General features: G+C 44.4%; 1 protein-coding gene across 1 annotated transcript; it reads left to right on the plus strand.

Annotated features, from left to right (window-relative positions):
- Positions 1-1702: 1702 nt before the first annotated feature.
- On the plus strand, positions 1703-20233 carry ALDH2 (aldehyde dehydrogenase 2 family member). The gene is made up of 13 exons (XM_056859424.1): positions 1703-1831; positions 5936-6040; positions 9018-9158; positions 9970-10049; positions 11666-11777; positions 12423-12551; positions 13196-13309; positions 15983-16085; positions 17428-17612; positions 18150-18314; positions 18554-18711; positions 19034-19148; positions 20085-20233. Exons 1-13 carry the CDS (start codon positions 1703-1705, stop codon positions 20115-20117), a joined length of 1569 nt encoding a protein of 522 aa, XP_056715402.1. The 3' UTR covers positions 20118-20233.
- Positions 20234-22141: the final 1908 nt, after the last annotated feature.

A 22141-nucleotide genomic window follows, 5' to 3' on the forward strand; every position in this document is an offset into this window, starting at 1 on the left:
AGATCAGAGTCTACCGCTCCAAACCATGGCTGTTAGCCACTACACCACGCCGGCTCTCCCTGGAAGGACAGCAACAACCCTCCCTGGCAAAGGCTTGGTGGATTTCTGCATCTTTACTCTTCACACAAGTAGATTTGCACATGTGGATGGGACCCACATGGCAATGCAGAGACTGAAATGCCCCTTCTCCCCTCATAAAGTTGGTACACAGATTTAGCTCTTGGCAGGTGCAGATAAATCCTGTGATGCGTATTGCACGTGTGCACCCACCTAGGGCTTTCAAATGCTGTGCTCCAAGCAGTGCCGGATTTACCTACAGGCTCGGCAGGCTGAATCCTAGGGCCTCAAAATGTAGGGGGCCTCCGGCCAAGGTGTATTTGACACTGTCATAGGCCATAGAATCATAGAGTTGGAAGGGACCACCAGGGTTATCTAGTCCAACCCCCTGCACAATGCAGGAAATTCACAACTACCTCCCCACCACACCCCCAGTGACCCCTACATGCCCAGAAGATGGCTTAGATGCCCTCCCTCTCAAGATCTGCCTAAGGTCATAGAATCAGCACTGCTGACAGATGGATGGCTAACCTCTGCTTAAAAACCTCCAGGGAAAGAGAGTTCACCACCTCCTGAGGAAGCCTGTTCCACTGAGGAACCGCTCTGTTAGAAATTTTTTTCCTATTATCTAGACAGAAACTCTTTTGATTTAATTTCAAGCAGTTGGCCTTTCTTATACATGCTGTCATGACACACTGATGAACTTTCACTTATACGTGAGACAAAGCCATTAGTCTACAGAAGAGCAGTCACTATCTCATAAAGACCTTTACCAAATTACATACAAGGAAAGAATTCAGATGGCCTTCCCTAACTCGGAAGCAATCTTGCGGCTGTTTCTTAGCTTAATGGTTACTAACTGCTTAGGTCTTTTTCAAGCCTCAAAAGAATTAAAAATGAATTAAGGGGCACAAGAGAGGTTGTTTGCACTGAGCATTCTGTGCATTGAAAGTGACAAACTTAGACAAACAAATTTTGATGAACTTTTGGATGATTTTGAGAAAGGCTAAAAAAACACCTTTTCAGTCTTATTGTATTTGATTATTGTAGTTTATTTCTTAATATGTATTTTAAAAGAATACAACAGTAACCTTACAATTTCATTTCCCTAAAAATTCCTGCTTATTCCACAAAATGTTTACAAAATTCGGTTATTGCAAAAGTTTTCCACAGTGTTTATTTTAACATTTATGTTCCCCACCCCACATATCACCACTGTATTTAACAATAACCTCTTATGTCCTTTAGAGGAGGAATTGTGGAATTTTAAACACCTGTCATCATCCTGGGCTTCACTGAATTTAAAACACTCTTCCATCTTCCTCTAGCCGTGAGGGTGGGGGGATTGGGAGGGGCCTCTCTTCATCTAAATCCGGCCCTGGTCCCAAATAGCGCTGAAGGAGGGTTGGGCAAAGAGGCGACGCACCGCGCTAATTCACTTTAGCAGGAGGGCCTTCTTCCCCCCCCCCGCTCTTTCCCTCCTCCCCTTTTGCTCCGTCTGTCATTGGCTGCTCAGAGGGACAAGGCTGATCCCGGGTCAGTCGGCGAGCAGCGAAAGGAAGGCAGCGAAGGAGCGAGAGGCGAGAAGGCTTGGGCGGAGCTGCTGGTGGCCGCAGGACGATCCCGACTCACTTTCGAAGGGAAGATGTTGCAAGCGGCGTTGCTGAGCTCCTGCAAGGCGGCCCCGATCCGCATCCTCGGCTGCAAACCTTTGTCCGTGGCAGCCGCCACAGTGCCGCAGCCCAACACGCGGCCGGACATTTCCTACAAGAAGGTAAGGCGCTCCTGTCCCGGGCTCCGCTTGCACGTGTGGTTGGTCGGTAGCCCGGGAAAACGTTGCGCTGCCCTCTCTGGAGCGGGGCCCTGCGCGGGGGAGACGATATCGCGCAGCTTTTTCTGCTTTGCAAGTTGAGCCGGTTAATGCAACGAGAGAGCACAAAACTGCAGGGCTCCGAGGCATATGCAGAACACCCTGGCCTTCCTCTCTTATCAGCTGTTCTTCCTTTGGATCCCTAGGTATTCGCAAGTAACGAGGTGGTGGTGGGAAACAGAGCAAAATGTCTGTCTTTGGGGGGGGGGAAATAAATTGGAAGCGCCCCTGAACATGTGCAGAGTGCTTTTGCTTTTTACTGCCCACCAGCTCTTTTTCTGTCCTGTATCTAGAAATTTGCAAGCAGAATAACTTCTTTTTTAAAATCAGGATTGGTGTTTTCTACTGGTGTAAAATGAAGGAAGAGCAGGTGTGAGGTGCCTCTGAGTAAGTGCAGAGTGCTTTTCCTTGCCATTAATATGGAAGCAGAGCCCCAACCCAATATAAAAATTTGCAGGGGGGGTAAGTAGTATAGCTTTATCTGCATGTTCAGCAGGCGCTGAGCACAAAGATTAGATTAATGCCCCTGAGCAGGTACAGAGTACTATGCAGGGAGTTACACACACCAGAGATGAGGGGAATGATCTTCCAAGGTCAGAGAATGGTGTTTCCAGTAGACTGGAATCTTGGCTTCTCTTCCCTGTGTGTGTGTTTAACAAGGGGGGTGGTCCCTCAAGCACTGAGCAAAAAAACAAATGCAGCCCTGTAGAGGAGAGCCGCCAAGGTCCCAGCCACCAACATCCACTTCTCTTCCTCTTTAAAACACGGCAGTTAGTCTTCTGAGAACTGGCAAGGGGACTTTGCTCCATCATACTCGGCAATCAGATCTTGGTACTTCAGAAGGCTTGTCCTGATCTCAGCTCAGGCTGGCTGGGTTTCCTCAGCTGTGGGGAGGGAGTGAGAGCAAGCGGAACTCCTTTCAACCCCTTCCCATGTGTGAATCCTGGAGGAATGAGAAATTGTAATAAAGGAGAGGGTATCTTCATGCACGTGCGGTGTGTGCTGGCCAGCTGCAACCCATGCACACAAATCTGTACCCTGGCACGTTTCAGAAAACTAAACTGTAGGCAGGTGTAGGCTGTGGGTGGAGGTGCTAGGGACGTACCTGCCTGATCTTGGAAGGTGGGCAGGGTCTGGCCTGGTTAATACTTGTTTGGGAGAGCGCCTGGGAATACTGGGTGCTGTTGTTGAGCGCCGAGTGCCGTTGATGTTTTTGGAGCTTTACAGCATATGAGAAGGGATGTCCCTGCCCTGAGGAGCTTGCAATCTAAAATTTGTCACAAGGGAGAGCCAAAGGGGGTGGGGGGATGGCCAGGGTCAACCAAGAGGGAACTGATGTCAGTTGGGCTTAAAGGCAGTAGAGAAAGGGGATGCAAGGGTCAGGCTGCAGGTGGCTCAAGTGGTCTGTAAAGCTGCTTTGCTGCTGCTTAGAGAAAGGTGTGCAGCAACATCTGCCTGGATCCTGGCCAGGCTTAGCTGATCCAGCAAATCTAGCCAGGATGGCTTTTTATTCTGGGGTGGGTTATGAATGCACCCCTGGAGAAAGGGAGAGAAGCGGCCAGCTATGTTGCTAGTTATTGGCCTGATATTCAGGAAACGGACTCTGGAGAGGGAAGACTCCTCTGCTTGCATGGCCCCCTCTGTAGTCTGGGCAAAGCGATTATGGGTAGGGTTGCCACATTGCCCTTCCAGGCATTCTGTTCACCCCTATGTTCACCCCTACAATTGCCTTCCAGTGCAATTTCTAACCTACTTGTAGGACTGAGATCACTTATGTAGTAGTGGCAAGTGATCTGGGTCCAAAGCTTATCATTTACAGTTTCCCTACAGTCCAGCATTCTGTTTCCAGCAATGGCCAGCCGGATCTAGTACTTTTCAGCACAAGCAGAGCATGTAGGCACCTCCCACCCCCATTTATCCCTCCACAGCTGTATTCAGAAATATGCTGAAGGTTGATCTGATGTGACTAGGCTGGATTCTTGCCCTCCTTGTGCTTTCCTACATGTTGGCTGTGCGAAGACACACACTTGCTAAGGAGTCAAGGCACTTCATGGTGCTCCTTGAAGTTGTGGTTCTGAGTATTCCCCAGTATGCAAAGCAGGAATCTGGATGAGTAAGTCCAGAGATACTTCTGTAGGCCATAAAAATGGGTTTAAATATGTGGTGGGGGCTAGAAACAGCCTGCTAAAGTGGAGAGTTCTTTCCCTTCGCAAAACTTCCTGAACACTCCATCTATACAGACTTGGATTTTGAAATCTTCTACAGCTGTTGGTGGGGGACTTCTCCGCAGAACTTCTTTTGGCTTCGCCCTGAGTCTTAACAGCAAAATATCAAGTGCTCCTCTCTGTCTTCCCCCTTCCAGTTTGCAATGGTTTAGTCGGCATTGCTTGATAAGGCAGGAAAATTAATCATGAACAAAGTCTGACCCAATGTTTGCCTTACAAAGCATGCTGTCTACTGGCTCTATCCAAGTGAACAGTTCCAAGGCAGGATCAAGGCTGTGTAACTGACCCAATAATATCAGGCCTCACAGTTGCTAGAGCACCGAGTCCAGCAAAGACCCTGTTCCACATTTTAGTTATTTCCGGAGGAGCCAAGAAGGCTTGAAGGCAGTGTGAGAGAACTCTTCCTTTGCATGACTTTCTTCTCCCACTTCAAGCTTTCAAAATCCTTGCTGCAAATGAGAACTGTGCTGCAAATTTATGACACTTGAGCTGCAAGCCAAGCTAGCAAACTTTTGTGTGTGTTTCTTCTTTAATGGGACGTGCTCAGGAAGAGGCGATTGTAGCAACAGAGAAATCCTGAATACCTTCCTTCCATTTTTATCTGTGTTTGCACCCTGTCAAGGCAGCACTTTCCTGCATTTTCTACTGCTCGGTTTGTAAAACATTTGAAGCACATTCAACTTCATAATGAGATATATGAAAAACCTGAGAGCGTAACGTGAAGCACAAATACAAAGCCAACAGATCCATGTACCCTAAACCTGATCAGAGGGCTTATTTCACCTAAATATCACCACGTTCCTCCTAAATATTCTCAGTGTGTTCTGCCCACCATTGTATAGTTTTCTAAGCCTTGAGTACATTAACGTATTTCTAAAGTCTTATAAGAGGTTTAAATACTGGGAATGACTTATAGTGTAGCTGTTCCCTATTGTCGCAGTTCCTGGCGTCTTAAGCATGTTAGTTGTCTCATACAGACTCTTGGTCCATCCAGCCCGATTCCATCTTTCCAAGGCCTCAGGCAGAAACCAGTTTCCCAGGGGTTGGATCTCATGGATTTGTTCTGCTGATGGTGGCATCTTCCTCTGTCTCAAAAGGCTCTTCAAGCTTCTTGTGATAGGAAGTTTCCACCATTAGCAGAAGGATCCAACCCAGTGGTTCTTTAACTGGGAATTGGAACTGCCATTGTGCCAAACACATGCTGAGCTATGACCCCTCCTTCACTCCAGAAGAACACAGTGGCCACCAGTCATCAGGAAGAACCTTGCCGGATCAAATCAAAGGTCTGCCTAACTCTGCATTCTGCCTCCAATGATGCTTCTGGGAATCTTGCAAGACCCAGAAGCAACAAACAGCCTTCCCTGCTGACTGCACAGCAGGCCACATTCTGTAGGGATGTACAAAGATGCTCCTTTTTTTGTTTCTGCCAGTTTTCATACATTATCATTTGTGAGCCATTTTGTTTCAGTTCCTTTTTCTCTTATGCAGTTGATACAATAAGAACTTTGAAGTTATGTACACTTAAGAGGAGAAATTCAGTGCACAGACATGAAAAATGGTACAAAAATAAAACCTTGCAAGTTTGGGAAAAGCAAAAGCACAATGTGTGTGTGTTTGAGGTTCAGATTGGTCCAGGGAGACCATGCGATTAATTCGCACTCCCACACAGCTATCCTGTATTAAGGGACTCTTGAAACATATTCCCAGATGTTCGTTGGCATATTCCCAGTCCCTCCAGAGGCAAAGCTCCCAGGAGTTTATCGGTGGGTTTCTTTTTTTGCAGATTTTCATCAACAACGAATGGCATGACTCCGTCAGCAAGAAAACATTCCCAACCATCAACCCATCCACAGGCGAGGTCATCTGCCAGGTGGCTGAGGGAGATAAGGTAAATACCAAAGTGCCAGAGAAGCTGTCACCAAAAAGAGGGTGCATAGAGTGATCAACAGCACAAGCATGGAGTTGGATATCTTTTACAAAAGTTGGTAAACATTTGTCAGTTCTGATAGGAAAGGTCCAAAGGTCCTTTCTTTTTTACTTAGTGTGTGATCTTGGATATTATTTGGTAGTCCTGCAGTCTTTTAATCCATTCCTTAAGGGATCAGTGGGTGGTATTCTTTGTTCTTCCCAATATTTGGCATGCAGTTTTCCAGCAACCTTACTCGTGGAGGCTACAATTTCTCTGACCTAAATAAATCAACAAAAGCAAAATAAGGATCAGCTGGATCTTGCATCTCAGGTGTCTCCAACCTTTCTGAGCCTGCCGTCACCTTTGGAATTCTACCATAAAATAGCTGCTGCAGGAGGCGGAGCCAGCCACAAAATAGTTGCCACAGCTTACCTTCAGTTACACAGTGGAGATCATTGTGCTGTGGTGGCAGCTGCTGCCAAAGCAATGTTGTTGTTGTTTTTAAAATTTGCACAGCCAGTCAGCAGCCTTGCTAAGAAAAAGCCCCACTTGGTCCCGCCCCTTCCTAAAGAGTTGGCGGGCACCAGTAATCAAATGTCCACTGACCAGTAAGCAGCCTTGCTAGGAAAAAGCACCACTTGGTCCCGCACACTTTCTAAAGACACTTGGCGGGCATCTGCAGGCACCATGGTGCCCACGGGGGACCCCTGTTGTATCCCTCAAGCATGCTGCTCACCTCCCAGATCCTGGCCTCTGTAACACAGAGTTGCACAATTGTAAGGATGACAGAAATGGATAAAAGATGCACTCTAAAGACTGAGTCATCCACTTTGTAGCCATATTTTCTTTGTAGCCATATATTATTGCACAGTAAGTTGAAGTTACTCACACAGGTAGTATCAAAAGATGCCTCCTTCTGCAAACAGAACCTATCAAGCATAACAGCCTCATCTCCAAAGAAGGGAAGCCAGATCCTCACACTCCTTAGAATGTGTGTCTTTAAGCTGTCTTGAGCTTTAATACCTACAGCTTACTAGCTCCTACGGATTTCAGCCCCATGCCAAAAGAAACTTGCTGTCAGCATAGCAACCTTCACCTCTCCTTTTGTCTGCCTCTCCAGAAGCTGTAGAACAAACATTAGCCAGACAGCTGCAGCCATCAAAGAGAAATGCTGGATGTAAACGTTGCTAGGTTTGCTGCCTGACAACCAGATATTCCCATTCCGTTCAGTGCAATTTCATAATAGTGTTATCACCTGGATAGTTAGATTAGCAAACAGAAATGATACAGCAAAAATTGCACAGAATCCAAGAGCCAGCCCTGGCTGCTGGCTATAGCCAAAAGGTAGCACTTGCTAAACCAGTCTCAGGCCCAGAGGAAACTGCCAGTGAAGTTCCAGAAGGAAGATCGGGGGGGGGGGGGATGTGGGTAACTGAAAATGCAATCGCAGATTTGGAACAGGCTAGTTCCAAAGTACAGAATTCTTCTTTTTTTAAAAAATGCATGCCATGCAGAAGGCCCTGTGGTGATACAAATTGCTCTAGTCCACCAAAATGTTAATAAAAAAAGGAAAGACAAAGCACATGTCTTTATGAAGGTTAGTGTTGCATTGACAAAGTGCAACAAATAGGAAGTGGAGCAGTGTTTTCCTGACTCTTGGAAACTGTTCAATTATAAACTGGCCCTTTGTTCTCTCCTGTGGTAGCTCAGTGGCTTGGATTTTTTGTTGCTTGCGCAGCAGTCTTCTCCTTGTGGCGGTGATTTGGCCACAAACATAGTTGCCTGGTTGAAACCCTGGAAGGGCTTCTCCTTCTTTAAGGACAAACATTTTTGTTAACTGCCACACTGTGATGACAGCAGACACTCACTGCAGAATTTTTCAGGTCCAGTAAAATTATAACAATGCTATCAGGTGGAACATGCTGGGCAGCCATTGTAAGAAAGAGGATGTGACACCACAGAACGTTGGGGCCAGAGCAGCTCCCAGTTTTTCTTTGTAGTCCTGCTTCATTTATGGAAACCAGGAAAGTGAGCGTTATATTTTTCCAGTCTAGGGAATTCCGCATCTATGGAACTTCTAAAGGTTCAGGAGCCATTTGGAGTATCTGGCCACAGGGTTTTCCCAAGCCTGTTGCTACTTGCTGCAGAAATTGTCACTGAACAGCTATCTTTGTAGAGAGGTTGCTGTTGGGAACCAGTCATGTGGGTTTACCAGGAACATTTTCTGGAAAAATGTAATGATTTCAATTTAAATAATGTTAACAACAGAAGGCAAATACACCATGTATAAGCCCTGGGGTTTATCCATGTTTCATATTCTTCATGTAGCTGATCTAATATGATGGATTTGCAGCACCAAATATAGATGAACTACATATATGTGGGGAGGAAAAATTTCCAGAAAACTTTGTTTTGGAAAATTTTCCACCCCACCTTTGTTGGGAACTAGTCACCATTGAATTATTCTATTTTGGCATACTCCCCTCACCCGGCAATAAGTCTTATTTATAGGTTTTAACTGAATTGTTTCATATATACTTTAAGGGCTGTTTTAATTTTGAAATGTTTGGTGCCTTGGGGACCCCTATTTGGTGGAAAGGCGGCATAGAAAATAAAGAAATAAAAGGAATAAAATTGAATTTCCATTTGACTGTGGACCTGTGGAGCTGCCGAAAAGCATGATCCAGGCAAATATCTGTGTGCTTCCTCCAATCCCCTACGTCCATGTGCATCAGTGCTTCCGGTTTGTGCTGGTCCCAGACACCGCCAACCTGGACAAAGGGGGAGGGAGCACAGGCTGGCCGGCCAGTCCACATGGCTGCCGAGGTCCTGAGGCAGAGAATCTAGGTGTGCCTCTGTCTCCTTGTTTTTGCTCCTCTGGGGCTGCCATGTCTGCTTGTCACATCCCAAGTCACCACTTGCTGTTTAACCTGTCCTCATTGGACTCCTTTTCCAGGCAGATGTGGACAAGGCAGTCAAGGCAGCCAGAGATGCCTTCAAGTTTGGATCTCCTTGGAGAAGGATGGATGCTTCCCAACGAGGCAGACTGCTGCACCGTCTCGCTGACCTGATCGAGAGAGACCGGGCTTACCTGGCTGTACGTATAGACTTGCGCTGCTATCTTGTCTTGGGTGGGGGAGGGTGGGTTTTTAACAGGGCTGGCCATCCGCGATGTCAAAAAGGTCTGGTCAAATATTGGTCCAAGCATTGTCAGGGATACTTCGATGAGTAAATCAGTGATGGAAAAGCTACCTTAATTATAGCTTTCCCATACTGCTGTAAGAAAGTGTTGAGTACGTACTATGTTGTATTGTTAGTCTATAATGACAACAAGTCTGACCCAAATCCCTCTTCTGTACCCGAGAACATGCTCCAGAATCTGCTGTTCTCCTGAATCTGCTGAAAAGACAGTGTCGGAAAGATTCCTCAAAGACAGAAAACCATCGCTCTAGAACTGAATTCCCACTTTTCCCAGTTGCCCTCATCCGGACCTCTACTAAATGTACAACCAACCTAAATTTCAAGGAGATTGTGCACTGATGATATGCAGCCTGAAGCTCAAAAATTGTGTCACTAAGACATGAATTAGGTGAGCCACTTCAGGGAGGAATTTTGTTTGGAAGGTGGCGTTATCTTGCCTGCCACTTTCAAGTCTCATGTCACCAAAATGAAGTAAAAAAAGGTAAGCTTACCCCCTACACAGCAGCATTCTTAGCTGTGTGGATTGTTTGACCACAGCCAAAGAATAGGCAAGTTAGCTGACAGTGTGAGACCAGCCAATCTGATTACCATTCCAACTTTTCCTGATACTTTTGGGACATCTCTTGATTATGTGACACTTGATTATGTGACTAGGGGATAGGCAAGATGGGATGGGTTTGGAATTGATAACTTCTGTTTGTTCGCAGGCTTTGGAAACATTGGACAATGGCAAGCCATATGCTATTGCCTATCTGGTGGATTTAGACATGGTCATCAAGCACCTCAGGTGAGGATTTTTGAATGTGGGGCAAAAGCTGGGGCAATAGTCTGGATCCAGTAGATCTGTACCACTCATGGTTGCACTTTCCTGCATTGCTTCCCTGAAACAAGAGACTTTGTGGGATCCAACCTATTGTACTCAACCCATCAGCAATTTCTTCTCCAAAAACTCACTGAAGTAAATGAGAACTGTGCATGCTTGTTCTAGTTGGATCTTTTGAATGGGACATTCCTATTTGTCCCTTGCATTCAGGCATTTGTATCTGTCCTTGAGGACAGCCTTTGTCCAGCAGACAAATGTCCAGCTTGGATATTTGTAGGGGAATCATGGAAAGAGGACCACACACAGTGCATACATGAGATTCCTAAGTCGCTATATTAAATTCTCCCCTGCCCCTTTTCCATATAGATTGGATCTAATCAGTGGTCCAGCTGGCTCAGCTTTTGATCTGAAAAAGACTTGCAAATAGTGACACTATGTATTGTTGAAGGCTTTCACTTTCTATTTTCTTTCCTGACGTTTCGCCAGCAGCTGTGGCAGGCATCTTCAGTGGAGTAACACTGAAGGACAGTGTCTCTCAGTGTCAAGTGTGTAGGAAGACTTCAGTCTTTGTTAGTCTGGAGGTTTTCAGGATAGGAAGCCAAGCCTAACAAAGACTGCAGTCAACAATAGCCATGCAGATTAGCTTTGGATTTCACACATTAACAGATCACTTCAGGATACAATGGTTCCATATTAACATACCACACCCTCATTAGCACATTATCTTGATACTTACAGGACAATCATTAGCACATTACCTTTGATACTTTTTGCAGGACAATGATTCAGCTCAACCCAACCCCTTTCTGACTATATATTACTCTTCCTAAACACTTGACACTGAGAGACACTGTCCTTCAGTGTTACTCCTCTGAAGATGCCTGCCACAGCTGCTGGCGAAACGTCAGGAAAGAAAATACCAAGACCACGGTTACACAGCCCGGATAACCCACAAGAACCAAAGTCACACTATGGATTGCTTTCAGTCAACCAGGCTTGGAGGTTCTCCAAGAGTTTGTTATTTTTTCTCTTGGAAGCACCTGAGCTGCTAAAACCTACTGTAGGCTAATCTTCATGTATTTATGTATAAGGGTGCTTTTACAGGATGCTAGTGAGCCAGATGGTACAGGGGGAAGCCCAGAAGCTGTACATAATGTCGCAGGCAGGAAAATAGGAACTGTGTCAACTGATGTACTTGCCAGGAATGTCTTGAATTTGTGTGCGCTTCTCCCCCACCTCTGGTTCCCAGCGTCTTCTGTTTATACAAGTGAATAGCAATCTTATGACGTTCATGATGCAGTTCATATTTTCAGTGAATAGAACTGGGGCAGAGAAGAGGAGAGGTGCAGGGAGCTGGAACTGAAACTAACCAGAGGCTGGTCTAGGAGAGTGGGCTGCTCAGTCTAAGCACCTGATAACCTCCCTCTGCTTTCCGCACTGCTCCAGATGAGGAATCCAAGTGTAGAGCAGGAAAAATATGAAGCAATATTTACAATAACTTTTGAATACATATGGAGTTTTCCCTGAAGATCTCCCCCCTCTCAGATTCACTGTGTAAACAATAAATTGTTTCGCTTCAGGTACTATGCAGGTTGGGCAGACAAATTCCATGGGAAAACTGTTTCCATGGATGGAGACTTCTTCACCTACACAAGACACGAGCCAGTTGGGGTCTGTGGACAGATCATTCCAGTGAGTAATGCTATCCCGTACCTTGGGAGATGGGTTTGCTGTGTTTGAAACACACAAAGAATTTGTCCATATGTTTCCGTAGCCATTCAGACTAGAACTGTGTCTTTCCGTGCAGATAAATTAGTGTGCTGAAGTCAGTAGTGATTCTTGAATCCTATGTTGCCATGTTAAAATCATTGAGGGTCTTGTGCATGTATGCACGTGTATGTAAACAGAATGGACTGAAAGTGATTTGACCCCACATACAGAAAAAGAGGCTTGGTGAACAGTAGTCTTTCCTACCCAGTTTTGGGGCTCATCCTGAAAGAAGGAAAGCCTCAAGTGGTAAAGAAGTGACTTCAGCACATCACATACCAGATCTCCTTTAGCCTTGCAAATCCTATACCAGCAGGAGAAAAGAAAATCCAGATTTGGCTGTTGGCATCCAATCTTTGCTATTCTTTGCCTGCTGGCTTCCTTGTTCAATGCAAAGCCATGATGCTGTTAGTACCCATCACATTGCAGATTTAATGTTGAAAAATCCCCCAGCCCAAGAAGCTAAAAAATCTGACTCTGGTCATAGAAACAGGAAATGGAAGTCAAGGGATTCTGCTGCACTGGCTGATGTTAATCTCCTCTCTTCTTTGCTTTGTGTCTTCCCTGCAGTGGAATTTCCCACTGCTGATGCAAGCCTGGAAGCTCGGGCCTGCATTGGCCACAGGGAATGTGGTGGTGATGAAGCTGGCTGAGCAAACCCCTCTGACTGGTTTGTATGTGGCCAATCTTATCCAAGAGGTAAGAAATCTGTGGGGCTCCTGCTTTCTTCCTAATTGTGTCCGTCCCCTGCAACTCAAGCTAGATCACATTATCTACATACCAGATTAATAGCCTTAACAGTCATCACTCACCTACTCATACAGTCAGCAAGCTGGGGAAGCTATTTCAGCTGCACCAGGAATATCTAAGGTTCCTGGAGAGAAGCCACAATTTGTGGGGAAGGGTTTTAAACCTGCTTTGGGGTTGTAGTGCAAATTTCAGGGAACCCCCTTTAATGACAACAACTCCTTTGTATCTGTCCACATTCCAGCGAAGCCCTTTGCTTTCTTCTCCCATCTGTTGTATTTTACCTGCCCTCCATGATTTGGGGGCATGTGGGCCAACATAGAAACTGCTTGTCTCCACCTCTTCTGTGAGGCTGCCATGCCCCAAACATGCCTATCCTGAGTCAGAATCTATCCCAGCATTGCCCTCTTTGACTGGCAACAATTCTTCAAGGCCTCTGGCTGGGAGAGGTCCCTTTCAGCCCAGCTGCCCTCTAAGTGGAGATATAGGGGACTGACCCCAAGACCTTCCCCTGGCAAAGCAGGTTCCCTATCATTGATTTGCAGTCCTTTCCTGAATTGTTAGGAAGAACCATCTCTTTGTGATTCACCTTGCAGGCTGGATTCCCCCCTGGTGTGGTGAACATTATTCCTGGCTATGGGCACACGGCAGGGGCTGCCATCGCTTCCCATATGGATGTAGATAAAGTGGCATTCACGGGCTCCACGGAGGTGAGTAACCTTGAAGCCTGGAGCTTCTGTCTGTGCTTTCAGGCAGTGGAGCAGGACAGGCCTAACCTGCTGCTCAGTTTCCCAGTACCTGCCTCCAGCTTGCTTTAACTGTTAGCTTGAGTAGATTCTTCACCTGAGACCTGTTGAATCTCCTTTAAAATGAAGCTGCCCTGGCCTCTTCTGCTGCTGCATTTATGTAGCACTGTAAGTGCTTTAAATGCTTCACAATTGTATTATATTAGGTGTTGTGGAACTCAGGCAGGACAATGCTGCTGCAGTCCTCTTGTTTGTGGGCTTCCTAGGGGCATCTGGTTGGTCAATGTGGAAACAGACTGCTGGACTTGATGGGCCTTGGTCTGATCCAGCAGGGCTTTTCTTATGTTCTAACAGCCCAGCATTTTTTGTCACATTTCTGAAGCTTAGGGTGATTGGCTGCATTATCTTTTAACCATTTGTTGTCAGGATTTTAATAGGAAACTGACACAGCCACGAAGGATGTTCTTTTCCTATTCATATAGCACCATCTGCTTTCAGAATAACATTACAGTGGGTTGAGGAAAGGTCCCTGCCCTCAAGCAGCTTACCTTCATTTCAACAAAGGGGGAAACTATAGAAGGAGGGGAGATTAAAGAAGAGGACAGCCAAGGGTATATGCAAATGCAGCTTAGCTGTCTGTTTGGTGGTGGAAAGTGCAGTCAAGTCACAGCTGACACATGGCGACCCTGTTTGGTTTTCAAGGTAAGAGACAAACAGAGGTGGCTTGCCATTGCTTGCCTCTGCATAGCAACTCTGGACGACCTCCTGGTGTCCCATCCAAGTACTAACCAGGGCCGACCCTGCTTAGCTTCCAAGCTCTGACAAGATCAGCTAGGCCATCCAGGTCAGGGTGGCTCCCCATTTAGAATTGGAATATAGGGTGTCTGCTGGCCTGGGGTCAAGGCTGTTATCTTGACGCTAGACAGTTAACAAGATTATTTCCTAATTGAGTCTTCTCTGATTAGAACTTTCAGGAAGCTTCTTCAGTTCCTTTTAGGCCTCATTTGCAGATGATAAATGGTTTGGGACGGAGGATTGAGTGACAGCAGATTGCCTCACTGGCATAAGGCAGTGGATTAGATCAGCTTTTAGCATCTTTCAGAGTACCCAGAACCTTGCAATTCTCTTTGTGTTTGATTATGTCTACAAATTAGCTTCACAGTGAGAGAGGATACTTGGCCTGTGGCTAGCAAGTAGCTTCATGGTTGGGCTGGGGCAGGTAGACCCAAGTCCCCAAAGATTTAAGCTACACTGCCCTCTCCCCCAGTTTCAGGGTCTTTTCTAAATCCAGAAAAACTTGGCTAACAGTGACATCTTAAGCAGAGAGGCACCCTTCTAAGCCCATTGAAGTTAATGGACTTAGAAGGCCATAACACTACTTATGGCGGTACTGTAAGCCACCTTTGGGTGACAATTAGTGGATTAACTGAGATCTTTTCCAGGTCTAAGAGCTCAAGTTCCACAGTGTCTAGGAGACTGAGCTACCAATTGGGAAGTTACTAGATGGCCTCTGGCAAGCTCCTGTTCATACCATCCCTGTACTGCATATTCAGGGGGGAGTTAATACTGAGCAACCTTACAGGACTGTTGTAAAGAATTGCTAAGAGGATTTTTCAAAGCACTTGGGGCACTCTAGAGAGAGCTACAGAAATGCTAAGTATTATTATCTGGGAAAGATGATCTAAGCAACACTTTAACATCACCTTTGCTTGGAATGTGGCTTCTGGGAGAAGGTCTGAGCACCTGTTTTAACTTTTCGGAAAGCCCTCCTGCACTGAGTAGCTTTCACATCAACAACTGTTGAACTGCATTTTGGTGAATAAGAATACTGTGGTGAATAGCTGCTATTTAGTGTGGCTTAATGGCTCTCCAAACCAAACCAATAACCCTCAAGGAGAAGAGGTAACTGCTAGAAGAGGATGAAAACATTACAGTTCTTAATAAAGGCAATAGAAAGAAAGTAGATGTTAAAAGAGGTGGATTCAGAGGACAAGTTGCAGCTTCTAACTGCTACAGAGACACTGGGATTAGTATAATTCCTTTCAAAACAATACTGTAAGCCATCCTTCATCGATTCCAGCTTTGCAGTGTGCAAACAAAGGAGGAGGGCTAACCGGTAGCTTACACAACACAAGTAATCCATAATGATCCAATTTCACTGTACTTCTAGCATGGTTTTAGTGCTGTGGTGTACTTCTTAAATTCTTGTGACTGAAATAGTGCTGAACTTAGCTTGCGATCTTAAATATACATGCTTAAAGTTAATTGAGAGTAATTGATTTGCTTCCAGGTAAATCTGTTTTAACACTGGGCTGTCAGGTTTCATTGGATCATTGCTGGGTTAACCAGGTTGCATTAGCTATATTGGGCCCCTTACTTCTCAGGTCGCCATTACCGAAATGAGAACGCTAATGACTCTGTCTCGGAGTGTTACCTTCACTCTTAGAAAGGATACCAACAATATAATGTTGTCCTCTTTACTATCTTGTCCTGGGTCCTGCAGTGGGCTTGACATATCTGGCAGCTAACAAGGCATTTGCTTTGTATAAGGCCTTCCTTGCCTCTTTGCACTACCCAATACTGGTTCCCTGAGAGGTTCATTTTGTACATTTAACATCCTTCTCCATCTTTTCATAGGTTGGGCACCTAATCCAAAAGGCTGCTGCTGAAAGTAATCTGAAGAGAGTAACACTTGAGCTTGGAGGAAAGAGCCCAAATATCATAATGTCTGATGCTGACAGTAAGGCCCTTTTCTTGTTGGTAGCAATGGAAACTGGGAAGGGGGTCACATCTTCAGTGAGTCAAATTGGTTTTACTGCACTTTGAGACAATTTTGGAAGCCTCTTGCAGTAAGCATGCAACTTGGGGAAGCTCTTCAATCTGCAAGATGCACAAAATCAAGATGCACCTTGCAAGTTAAAATGCAGTGATGTTCCTACTCTTGCTGTTCCACCTGTCTATAAGGCAGCAGGAAATAGAAGTTAAACTTGCTGCAGAGGATTTCTGGAAAAAATGTTCCATTTTTGTTAGTTTGGCTTATGTTCAGTATACTTGAGAATCACAGCCATAGGTTGTAGAGGTGCTGCAGCTTAGGAGATGCCCCGGCCCACTCAGTCACAACAACAATAATAATAAATGATGGAGAAGTTATGGTACAATAGCAATTTAAAATGTTAGCAGAATTTCTTCAGAATTTCTTTAGCCAGTAAACGGTCTTTGGAGAAGGGGTGTGTCTCACAAGCAGAGCACTTGCAAAACATCACGTGAACTCATGAAGCTGCCTTATACTGAATCAGACCCTTGGTCCATCAAAGTCAGTATTGTCTACTGAGACTGACAGTGGCTCTCCAGAGTAGTTGGTCCCAAAAATAGTAAGCAAGAGTTGTGAAAAACACATTGGGAATGTTTAATGAAGCTACTGTTGCACCTTACGTTATAGTCACCTTAAATGTATCTTGGAAAGGTGGGATGAAAGCTTTCAAAAAATTGCTGACTTTCCATGCAACTTTTCTCTTTTTGGAGCGGGGGGAGGGGGATGTCATGTGCTGTTGCTTGGTTCCTCTTTTTCTTCACCTGAGCTAAATAACCTACACCACCCATTAAACAGTAGTAGCTGATCTCTCTCTCTCTCTCTCTCTCTCTCTCTCTCTCTCTCTCTATATATATATATATATATGTAGTCTATTGTCAGTAGCTGCAATATATATGCACACTAAAATATTAGGAAATCTTAAACATTAGGAATAATTTCCTAAATATAAGAACATCAGCAACAAAATAAGTTTCTGAGGGAAGTGGTGAAGATTCTTTCTTCAGACGTTTCTAGGAAAAGGCTGGATCAGAATTCTTGTGTGGAGATAATTCACTATCTGATATCCTTTTGGACATGATCAGTTCCAAAAGGATGTCACTTTAGACCGTATCCAATGTGACTTGTCAAACTTGTATCCCTGATCCAGGATTAGATTGTAAATGGTTTTCTTAGGAAGCAGATGTGGAATTGTGGTTGTAATTCCTTGCGACTATTAAAAAGATTTACATTTCCAGATTATCTTACAGAGTGACTTTCTTCTCTCTTGCAGTGGACTGGGCTGTCGAACAAGCCCACTCTGCCTTGTTCTTCAACCAGGGACAATGCTGCTGTGCTGGTTCTCGGACCTATGTCCAAGAAGATATATACCATGATTTCGTGGAGAGGAGTGTGGAGCGAGCCAAAGCCAGAGTGGTTGGAAACCCATTTGACTTCAAGACAGAGCAAGGACCTCAGGTGAGAGCATAAAGGTTCAAAGTTTTCTTTGTCCAGCCTCATTCCCAACTCCATTTCCTCTGATCATGTGTCTTCCATTGAAAAACTGTGGGCATTTTTGTAGAAAGAAGTCTTCCTGGTCTTTGCACATTGTCCAAAAATAGCCCTTAGTTTAGAAGAGTTGAACACTCATAAGTTAAAATCCATGTTAGTGTCAGTGTAGCTGTTTTGATGTATGGAAATGTAGTGCCGGTTTTGTGGATGCATTAAAAAAAATGGCAGGAGACAATGGGACATACAATGTCTCTTGCAGGAAACTGACATCAGTTTGAAGATTCAGTGTATTAATTTGGTACCCATCCCAAAGACAGTCCATTTAAAAGCAACACTGACAGATCTTTATATCTGTACCAGTAAAAAGGAAATATCTGCATTTCTGTTAATTTTGCCTGAACTGGAGAACCATAGAGTACACAAAAATGTGAATGATGCTGCAGTAAAATGCTTGTCTTCTGAGAAAAACTGAACTCACCAAAATGAATTTTGATGGCCCTTCAGGTTGATGAGAACCAGTATAAGAAGGTCCTTGCATACATCAGTACTGGGAAAAAGGAAGGAGCAAAATTGCTTTGTGGTGGCAATCCTGCCTCAGACAAGGGTTACTTCATCCAGCCAACCATCTTTGGAGAAGTCCAAGACAACATGATTATTGCTAAAGAGGAGGTCAGAATGTTCTTTCATTTTCTTTCTGCTGTGTTGCAGAATGTCAGCTTCCAGAATTGCACAAACTGTAAACATGGAGTGTGGCATTTCTTTTAGCACCCTTCTATTTTAATTATGCCTTGACAAATTGCAGTGAAAATTTATAACTGTTTATGTCACTGAGTGCTAGAATTACAAGGGACGTAATCTACACACTTTAAAAACCTCCCTCTTGGCATGTGTGCTCCTTTGGTCCACAGATATTTGGGCCAGTCATGCAGATCCTAAAGTTCAAAACCATTGAGGAAGTCATCAACAGAGCAAATGACACCAAGTATGGCTTGGCAGCAGCAATCTTCACCAAAGATGTTGATAAAGTTAACTACGTTTCCCAGGGTTTGCGTGCTGGAACCATCTGGTAAGAGTCTAAATGCAAGAATGTGGATGCAATTGCTGAATCTTTCCTCTTTAAGTCTTTATAAACTCTTTGTATGCAGTTTGCTAGTCTTCATAAGTGCATTGTAGCGTTTCGACAAGAAGGGATCCCAAAGGACATAGAGGTTTCGCTGCTAGTTGTTTGGTCTCTACTTTGAGCTTTTCCAGTGCTACTTCCAGTGAGAGAAACTCCCGTTTTAGCCAAAGGCACTTTCCTTTTTCAGAGTAAAATACTGAAAGCAATCTTCTAAAAACCCCATCCACATTTGGAGTATAAATGAAGTAAATAACTTTTCCCCCCCTAGGGTAAACTGTTACAACGTGTTTGGCAGCCAGGCTCCATTTGGTGGCTACAAAGCGTCCGGACAAGGTCGTGAGGGGGGAGAATATGGCTTGCACCCATACACAGAGGTGAAAACGGTGAGTATCTTCAACCCTCCTTTCTTTCCTTGTTTTGCCAACATCCCTATCCCCCACTATAAAATGGAGCACTTGTTTTACATCTGGCGGTAGAGGAAGGGAGAAGTCCTGTGAACAGAAGTAACATCTGCACTGGGTACACAGTGCTCTAGGCAGCAGAAAATAATATTGTAGTATGACTATCATTACTTTAGCAATGTCCTCATTCCATTTAATACTACCTCCTGAAATCTGTTTTGTACTGATAGCATCCCTTCAGTTGTGAAGAAAAACTTGGAATACAGGTCACGATTCACTTGCCTGACTCTGGCTGTAGGTTCAAAGACATGCAGTGCCTGAATTAGATTCAGGGGGGAGAGATCCCAAGGACCCCTCACTCTCTTGAACAGGGAGCTTCCAAGTATTGTCATCCTAAATGCTGTGCTTCCTCTACAGGGTGACCCTGAGGTAATGCCTGCTGCCTTTTTTCACCATAGTTCTAAAAAAAAACAAAAGGATTGAGTCTTGTAGGAAACTGTTGGGAAGTGTGTCTTGTTGCGTACAGAAAACAGTGAAGTCCTTGTGGTTGTGCTCTGGTACATATTTGAGTCTGAAGTGGGTTTAAAGAGTTTAAGGTGGGGGGAAGAACTTTGTTCTATCGCCTTGCAGCTTATACAGTGGACTGAGCAGTCTTATTGATATAACTACATTAGCCAAGTGGCTGTGGTGCTGGACTACATCCTGAAGGTTGGGGCTCTCTCCAATGAGTTCTGCTATAGATGTGAACTTCTTTCATCAGATAGATGATGGTAAATCTGGAAGGATGTAGTCTGGATTACATCACTTCTGCAGCACTGTACAATGTTGTTTTCACTTAACAGTATTGACTTGGGATCTAATTTGGGACATGGGAGTACAGTCGAACAAACCAATCATAATAACCCATCTTACTTCTAGGTAACAATCAAAGTTCCACAGAAGAATTCTTAAAGGACACCTGCAACGCATGTGTATCTGACATGGAGTACGTTAGACACTTGCTAGCAGCATAAGGATATGTAGAGAAACGTCCTTCACAAAGCACACCTTAACTTCTACAACTGAAGAAGCCTGTTCAAGAAAAAACAAACCATTTGCCTGTCTGCTTTTATTTTACTTGGATTTTTTTTTCTACACCAAACAACTTACTCCATATCCGTCTGAGTCCTCTCAAAAATGAATTGTGGTGGCACCAACTTGTAAAGAACAGTCTCTGGTGGCTTTCAGAAGTAAGGGGAAGCTAAGTGCTGAGGGCTTCTTTCCTTTCCATGTAGAACCTGAGAAGAATTTGTCTTTCCTTTTTATGTCAGAGAATGCAGCTATCAAGTGTTATGAAGTTGGGTCTATTTCTACTAGCAACTTGTGTGTGATTTTCTGTAAGCTTATATGAAATGCATAAAGTAAGTTTCATAGTAAAACTACTTGATTTAACAACCTGTGTTTCAGATAATTCCAATATTTAATGTTAAGTAGACTGAGTATTTAGGAGATGTTATATGCCGTCTCTGACCTGGATGGTCCAGGCTAGCCTGATCTCGTCAGATCTCAGAAGCTAAGCAGGGTCAGCCCTGGTTAGTATTTGGATGGGAGACCACCAAGGAATACCAGGGTTGCTATGCAGAGGAAGGCACTGGCAAACCTCCTCTGTTAGTCTCTTGCCATGAAAACCCCAAAAAGGGGTCACCATAAGTCGGCTGTGACTTGACAGCACTTTACACACACACACACACACACACACACACACACATGCCGTCTCTCTTGAAGCAGCTCTCAAGAAGCACTTTTAATCAGCCCATAAGTAAGGCTGGACTGCCAACAAAAACAAATCAGTGGGTTATAGATCAAATCAAGCATGAACTGACCCTAGAAGCTAAAATGACTAAACTGGGGCTGTCGTATTTTGGGCACATTAGGAGAAGACAAGAGTCACTAGAAAAGACAGTAATGCTAGGAAAAGTTGAGGGCAGTAGGAAAACAGGAAGACCCAACAAGAGATGGAGTGACTCAATAAAGGAAGCCACAGCCCTCAGTTTGCCAGACCTGATCAAGGCTGTTAAAGATAGGACATTTTGGAGGACATTGATTCATAGGGTCGCCATGAGTCAGAAGCGACTTGACGGCACTTAACACACACACACAAATAAGGCTGAAGTATCCAGTACGCATTAAATCTTCACAGTATAATTCAGCTGAGATTAATCATATAGGTAAAGGCCTGTTTTGTACAGGTGTTTATCAAAATGACAATTCATACTGGTGTTTGCAGAAAAAGCAAGAACATTCAAAGAGTGCAACAGCACAGCGCTATTCAAAGAGAAATGAGCGCTCAGATTTCTCTTCAGTTACCTTATTTCATCCTTTTCAATTACTTCTTTCTTGAAGATATATGTTACAGAAACAATAGTTCTTTTCCTCTGCCCCATTCTTATTCAGGGTGGACAAGCTTTGTTTACCTTGTGCTGCAGAGCAGATCTTTAGAATCCCAGATTCACTATACAATATAGATTGGCAAGTGTTTCTACTGTAGGCACTCATTCTGCTGTAACACAATAATTATTAAGTGTTTCTAAAAAATGAAATGCATTACTACTTTATGCTGAGTTCTTACCTTTTAATACGTCATGGGAACCCCGCTCGGGATCCGTCCTGCTGCTTGGATGCTGCACGTACAATGATAGGGATATGATAACCATGTTCAAGTACTTGAAGGGCTGTCATATAGAGGAGGGTGCCGAGTTGTTCTCTGTTGCTCAAAAAGGTCGGACCAGAACCAACGGGTTGAAATTAAATCAAAAGAGTTTCCGTCTAGACATTAGGAAGAATTTTCTAACAGAGCGGTTCCTCAGTGGAACAGGCTTCCTCGGGAGGTGGTAAGCTCTCCTTCCCTGGAGGTTTTTAAGAAGAGGTTAGATGGCCATCTGTCAGCAATGCTGATTCTGTGACCTTAGGCAGATGATGAGAGGGAGGGCATATTG

This window comes from Euleptes europaea, chromosome 13 (assembly GCF_029931775.1).
Source record: "Euleptes europaea isolate rEulEur1 chromosome 13, rEulEur1.hap1, whole genome shotgun sequence".
NCBI classification, from domain to species: domain Eukaryota; kingdom Metazoa; phylum Chordata; class Lepidosauria; order Squamata; family Sphaerodactylidae; genus Euleptes; species Euleptes europaea.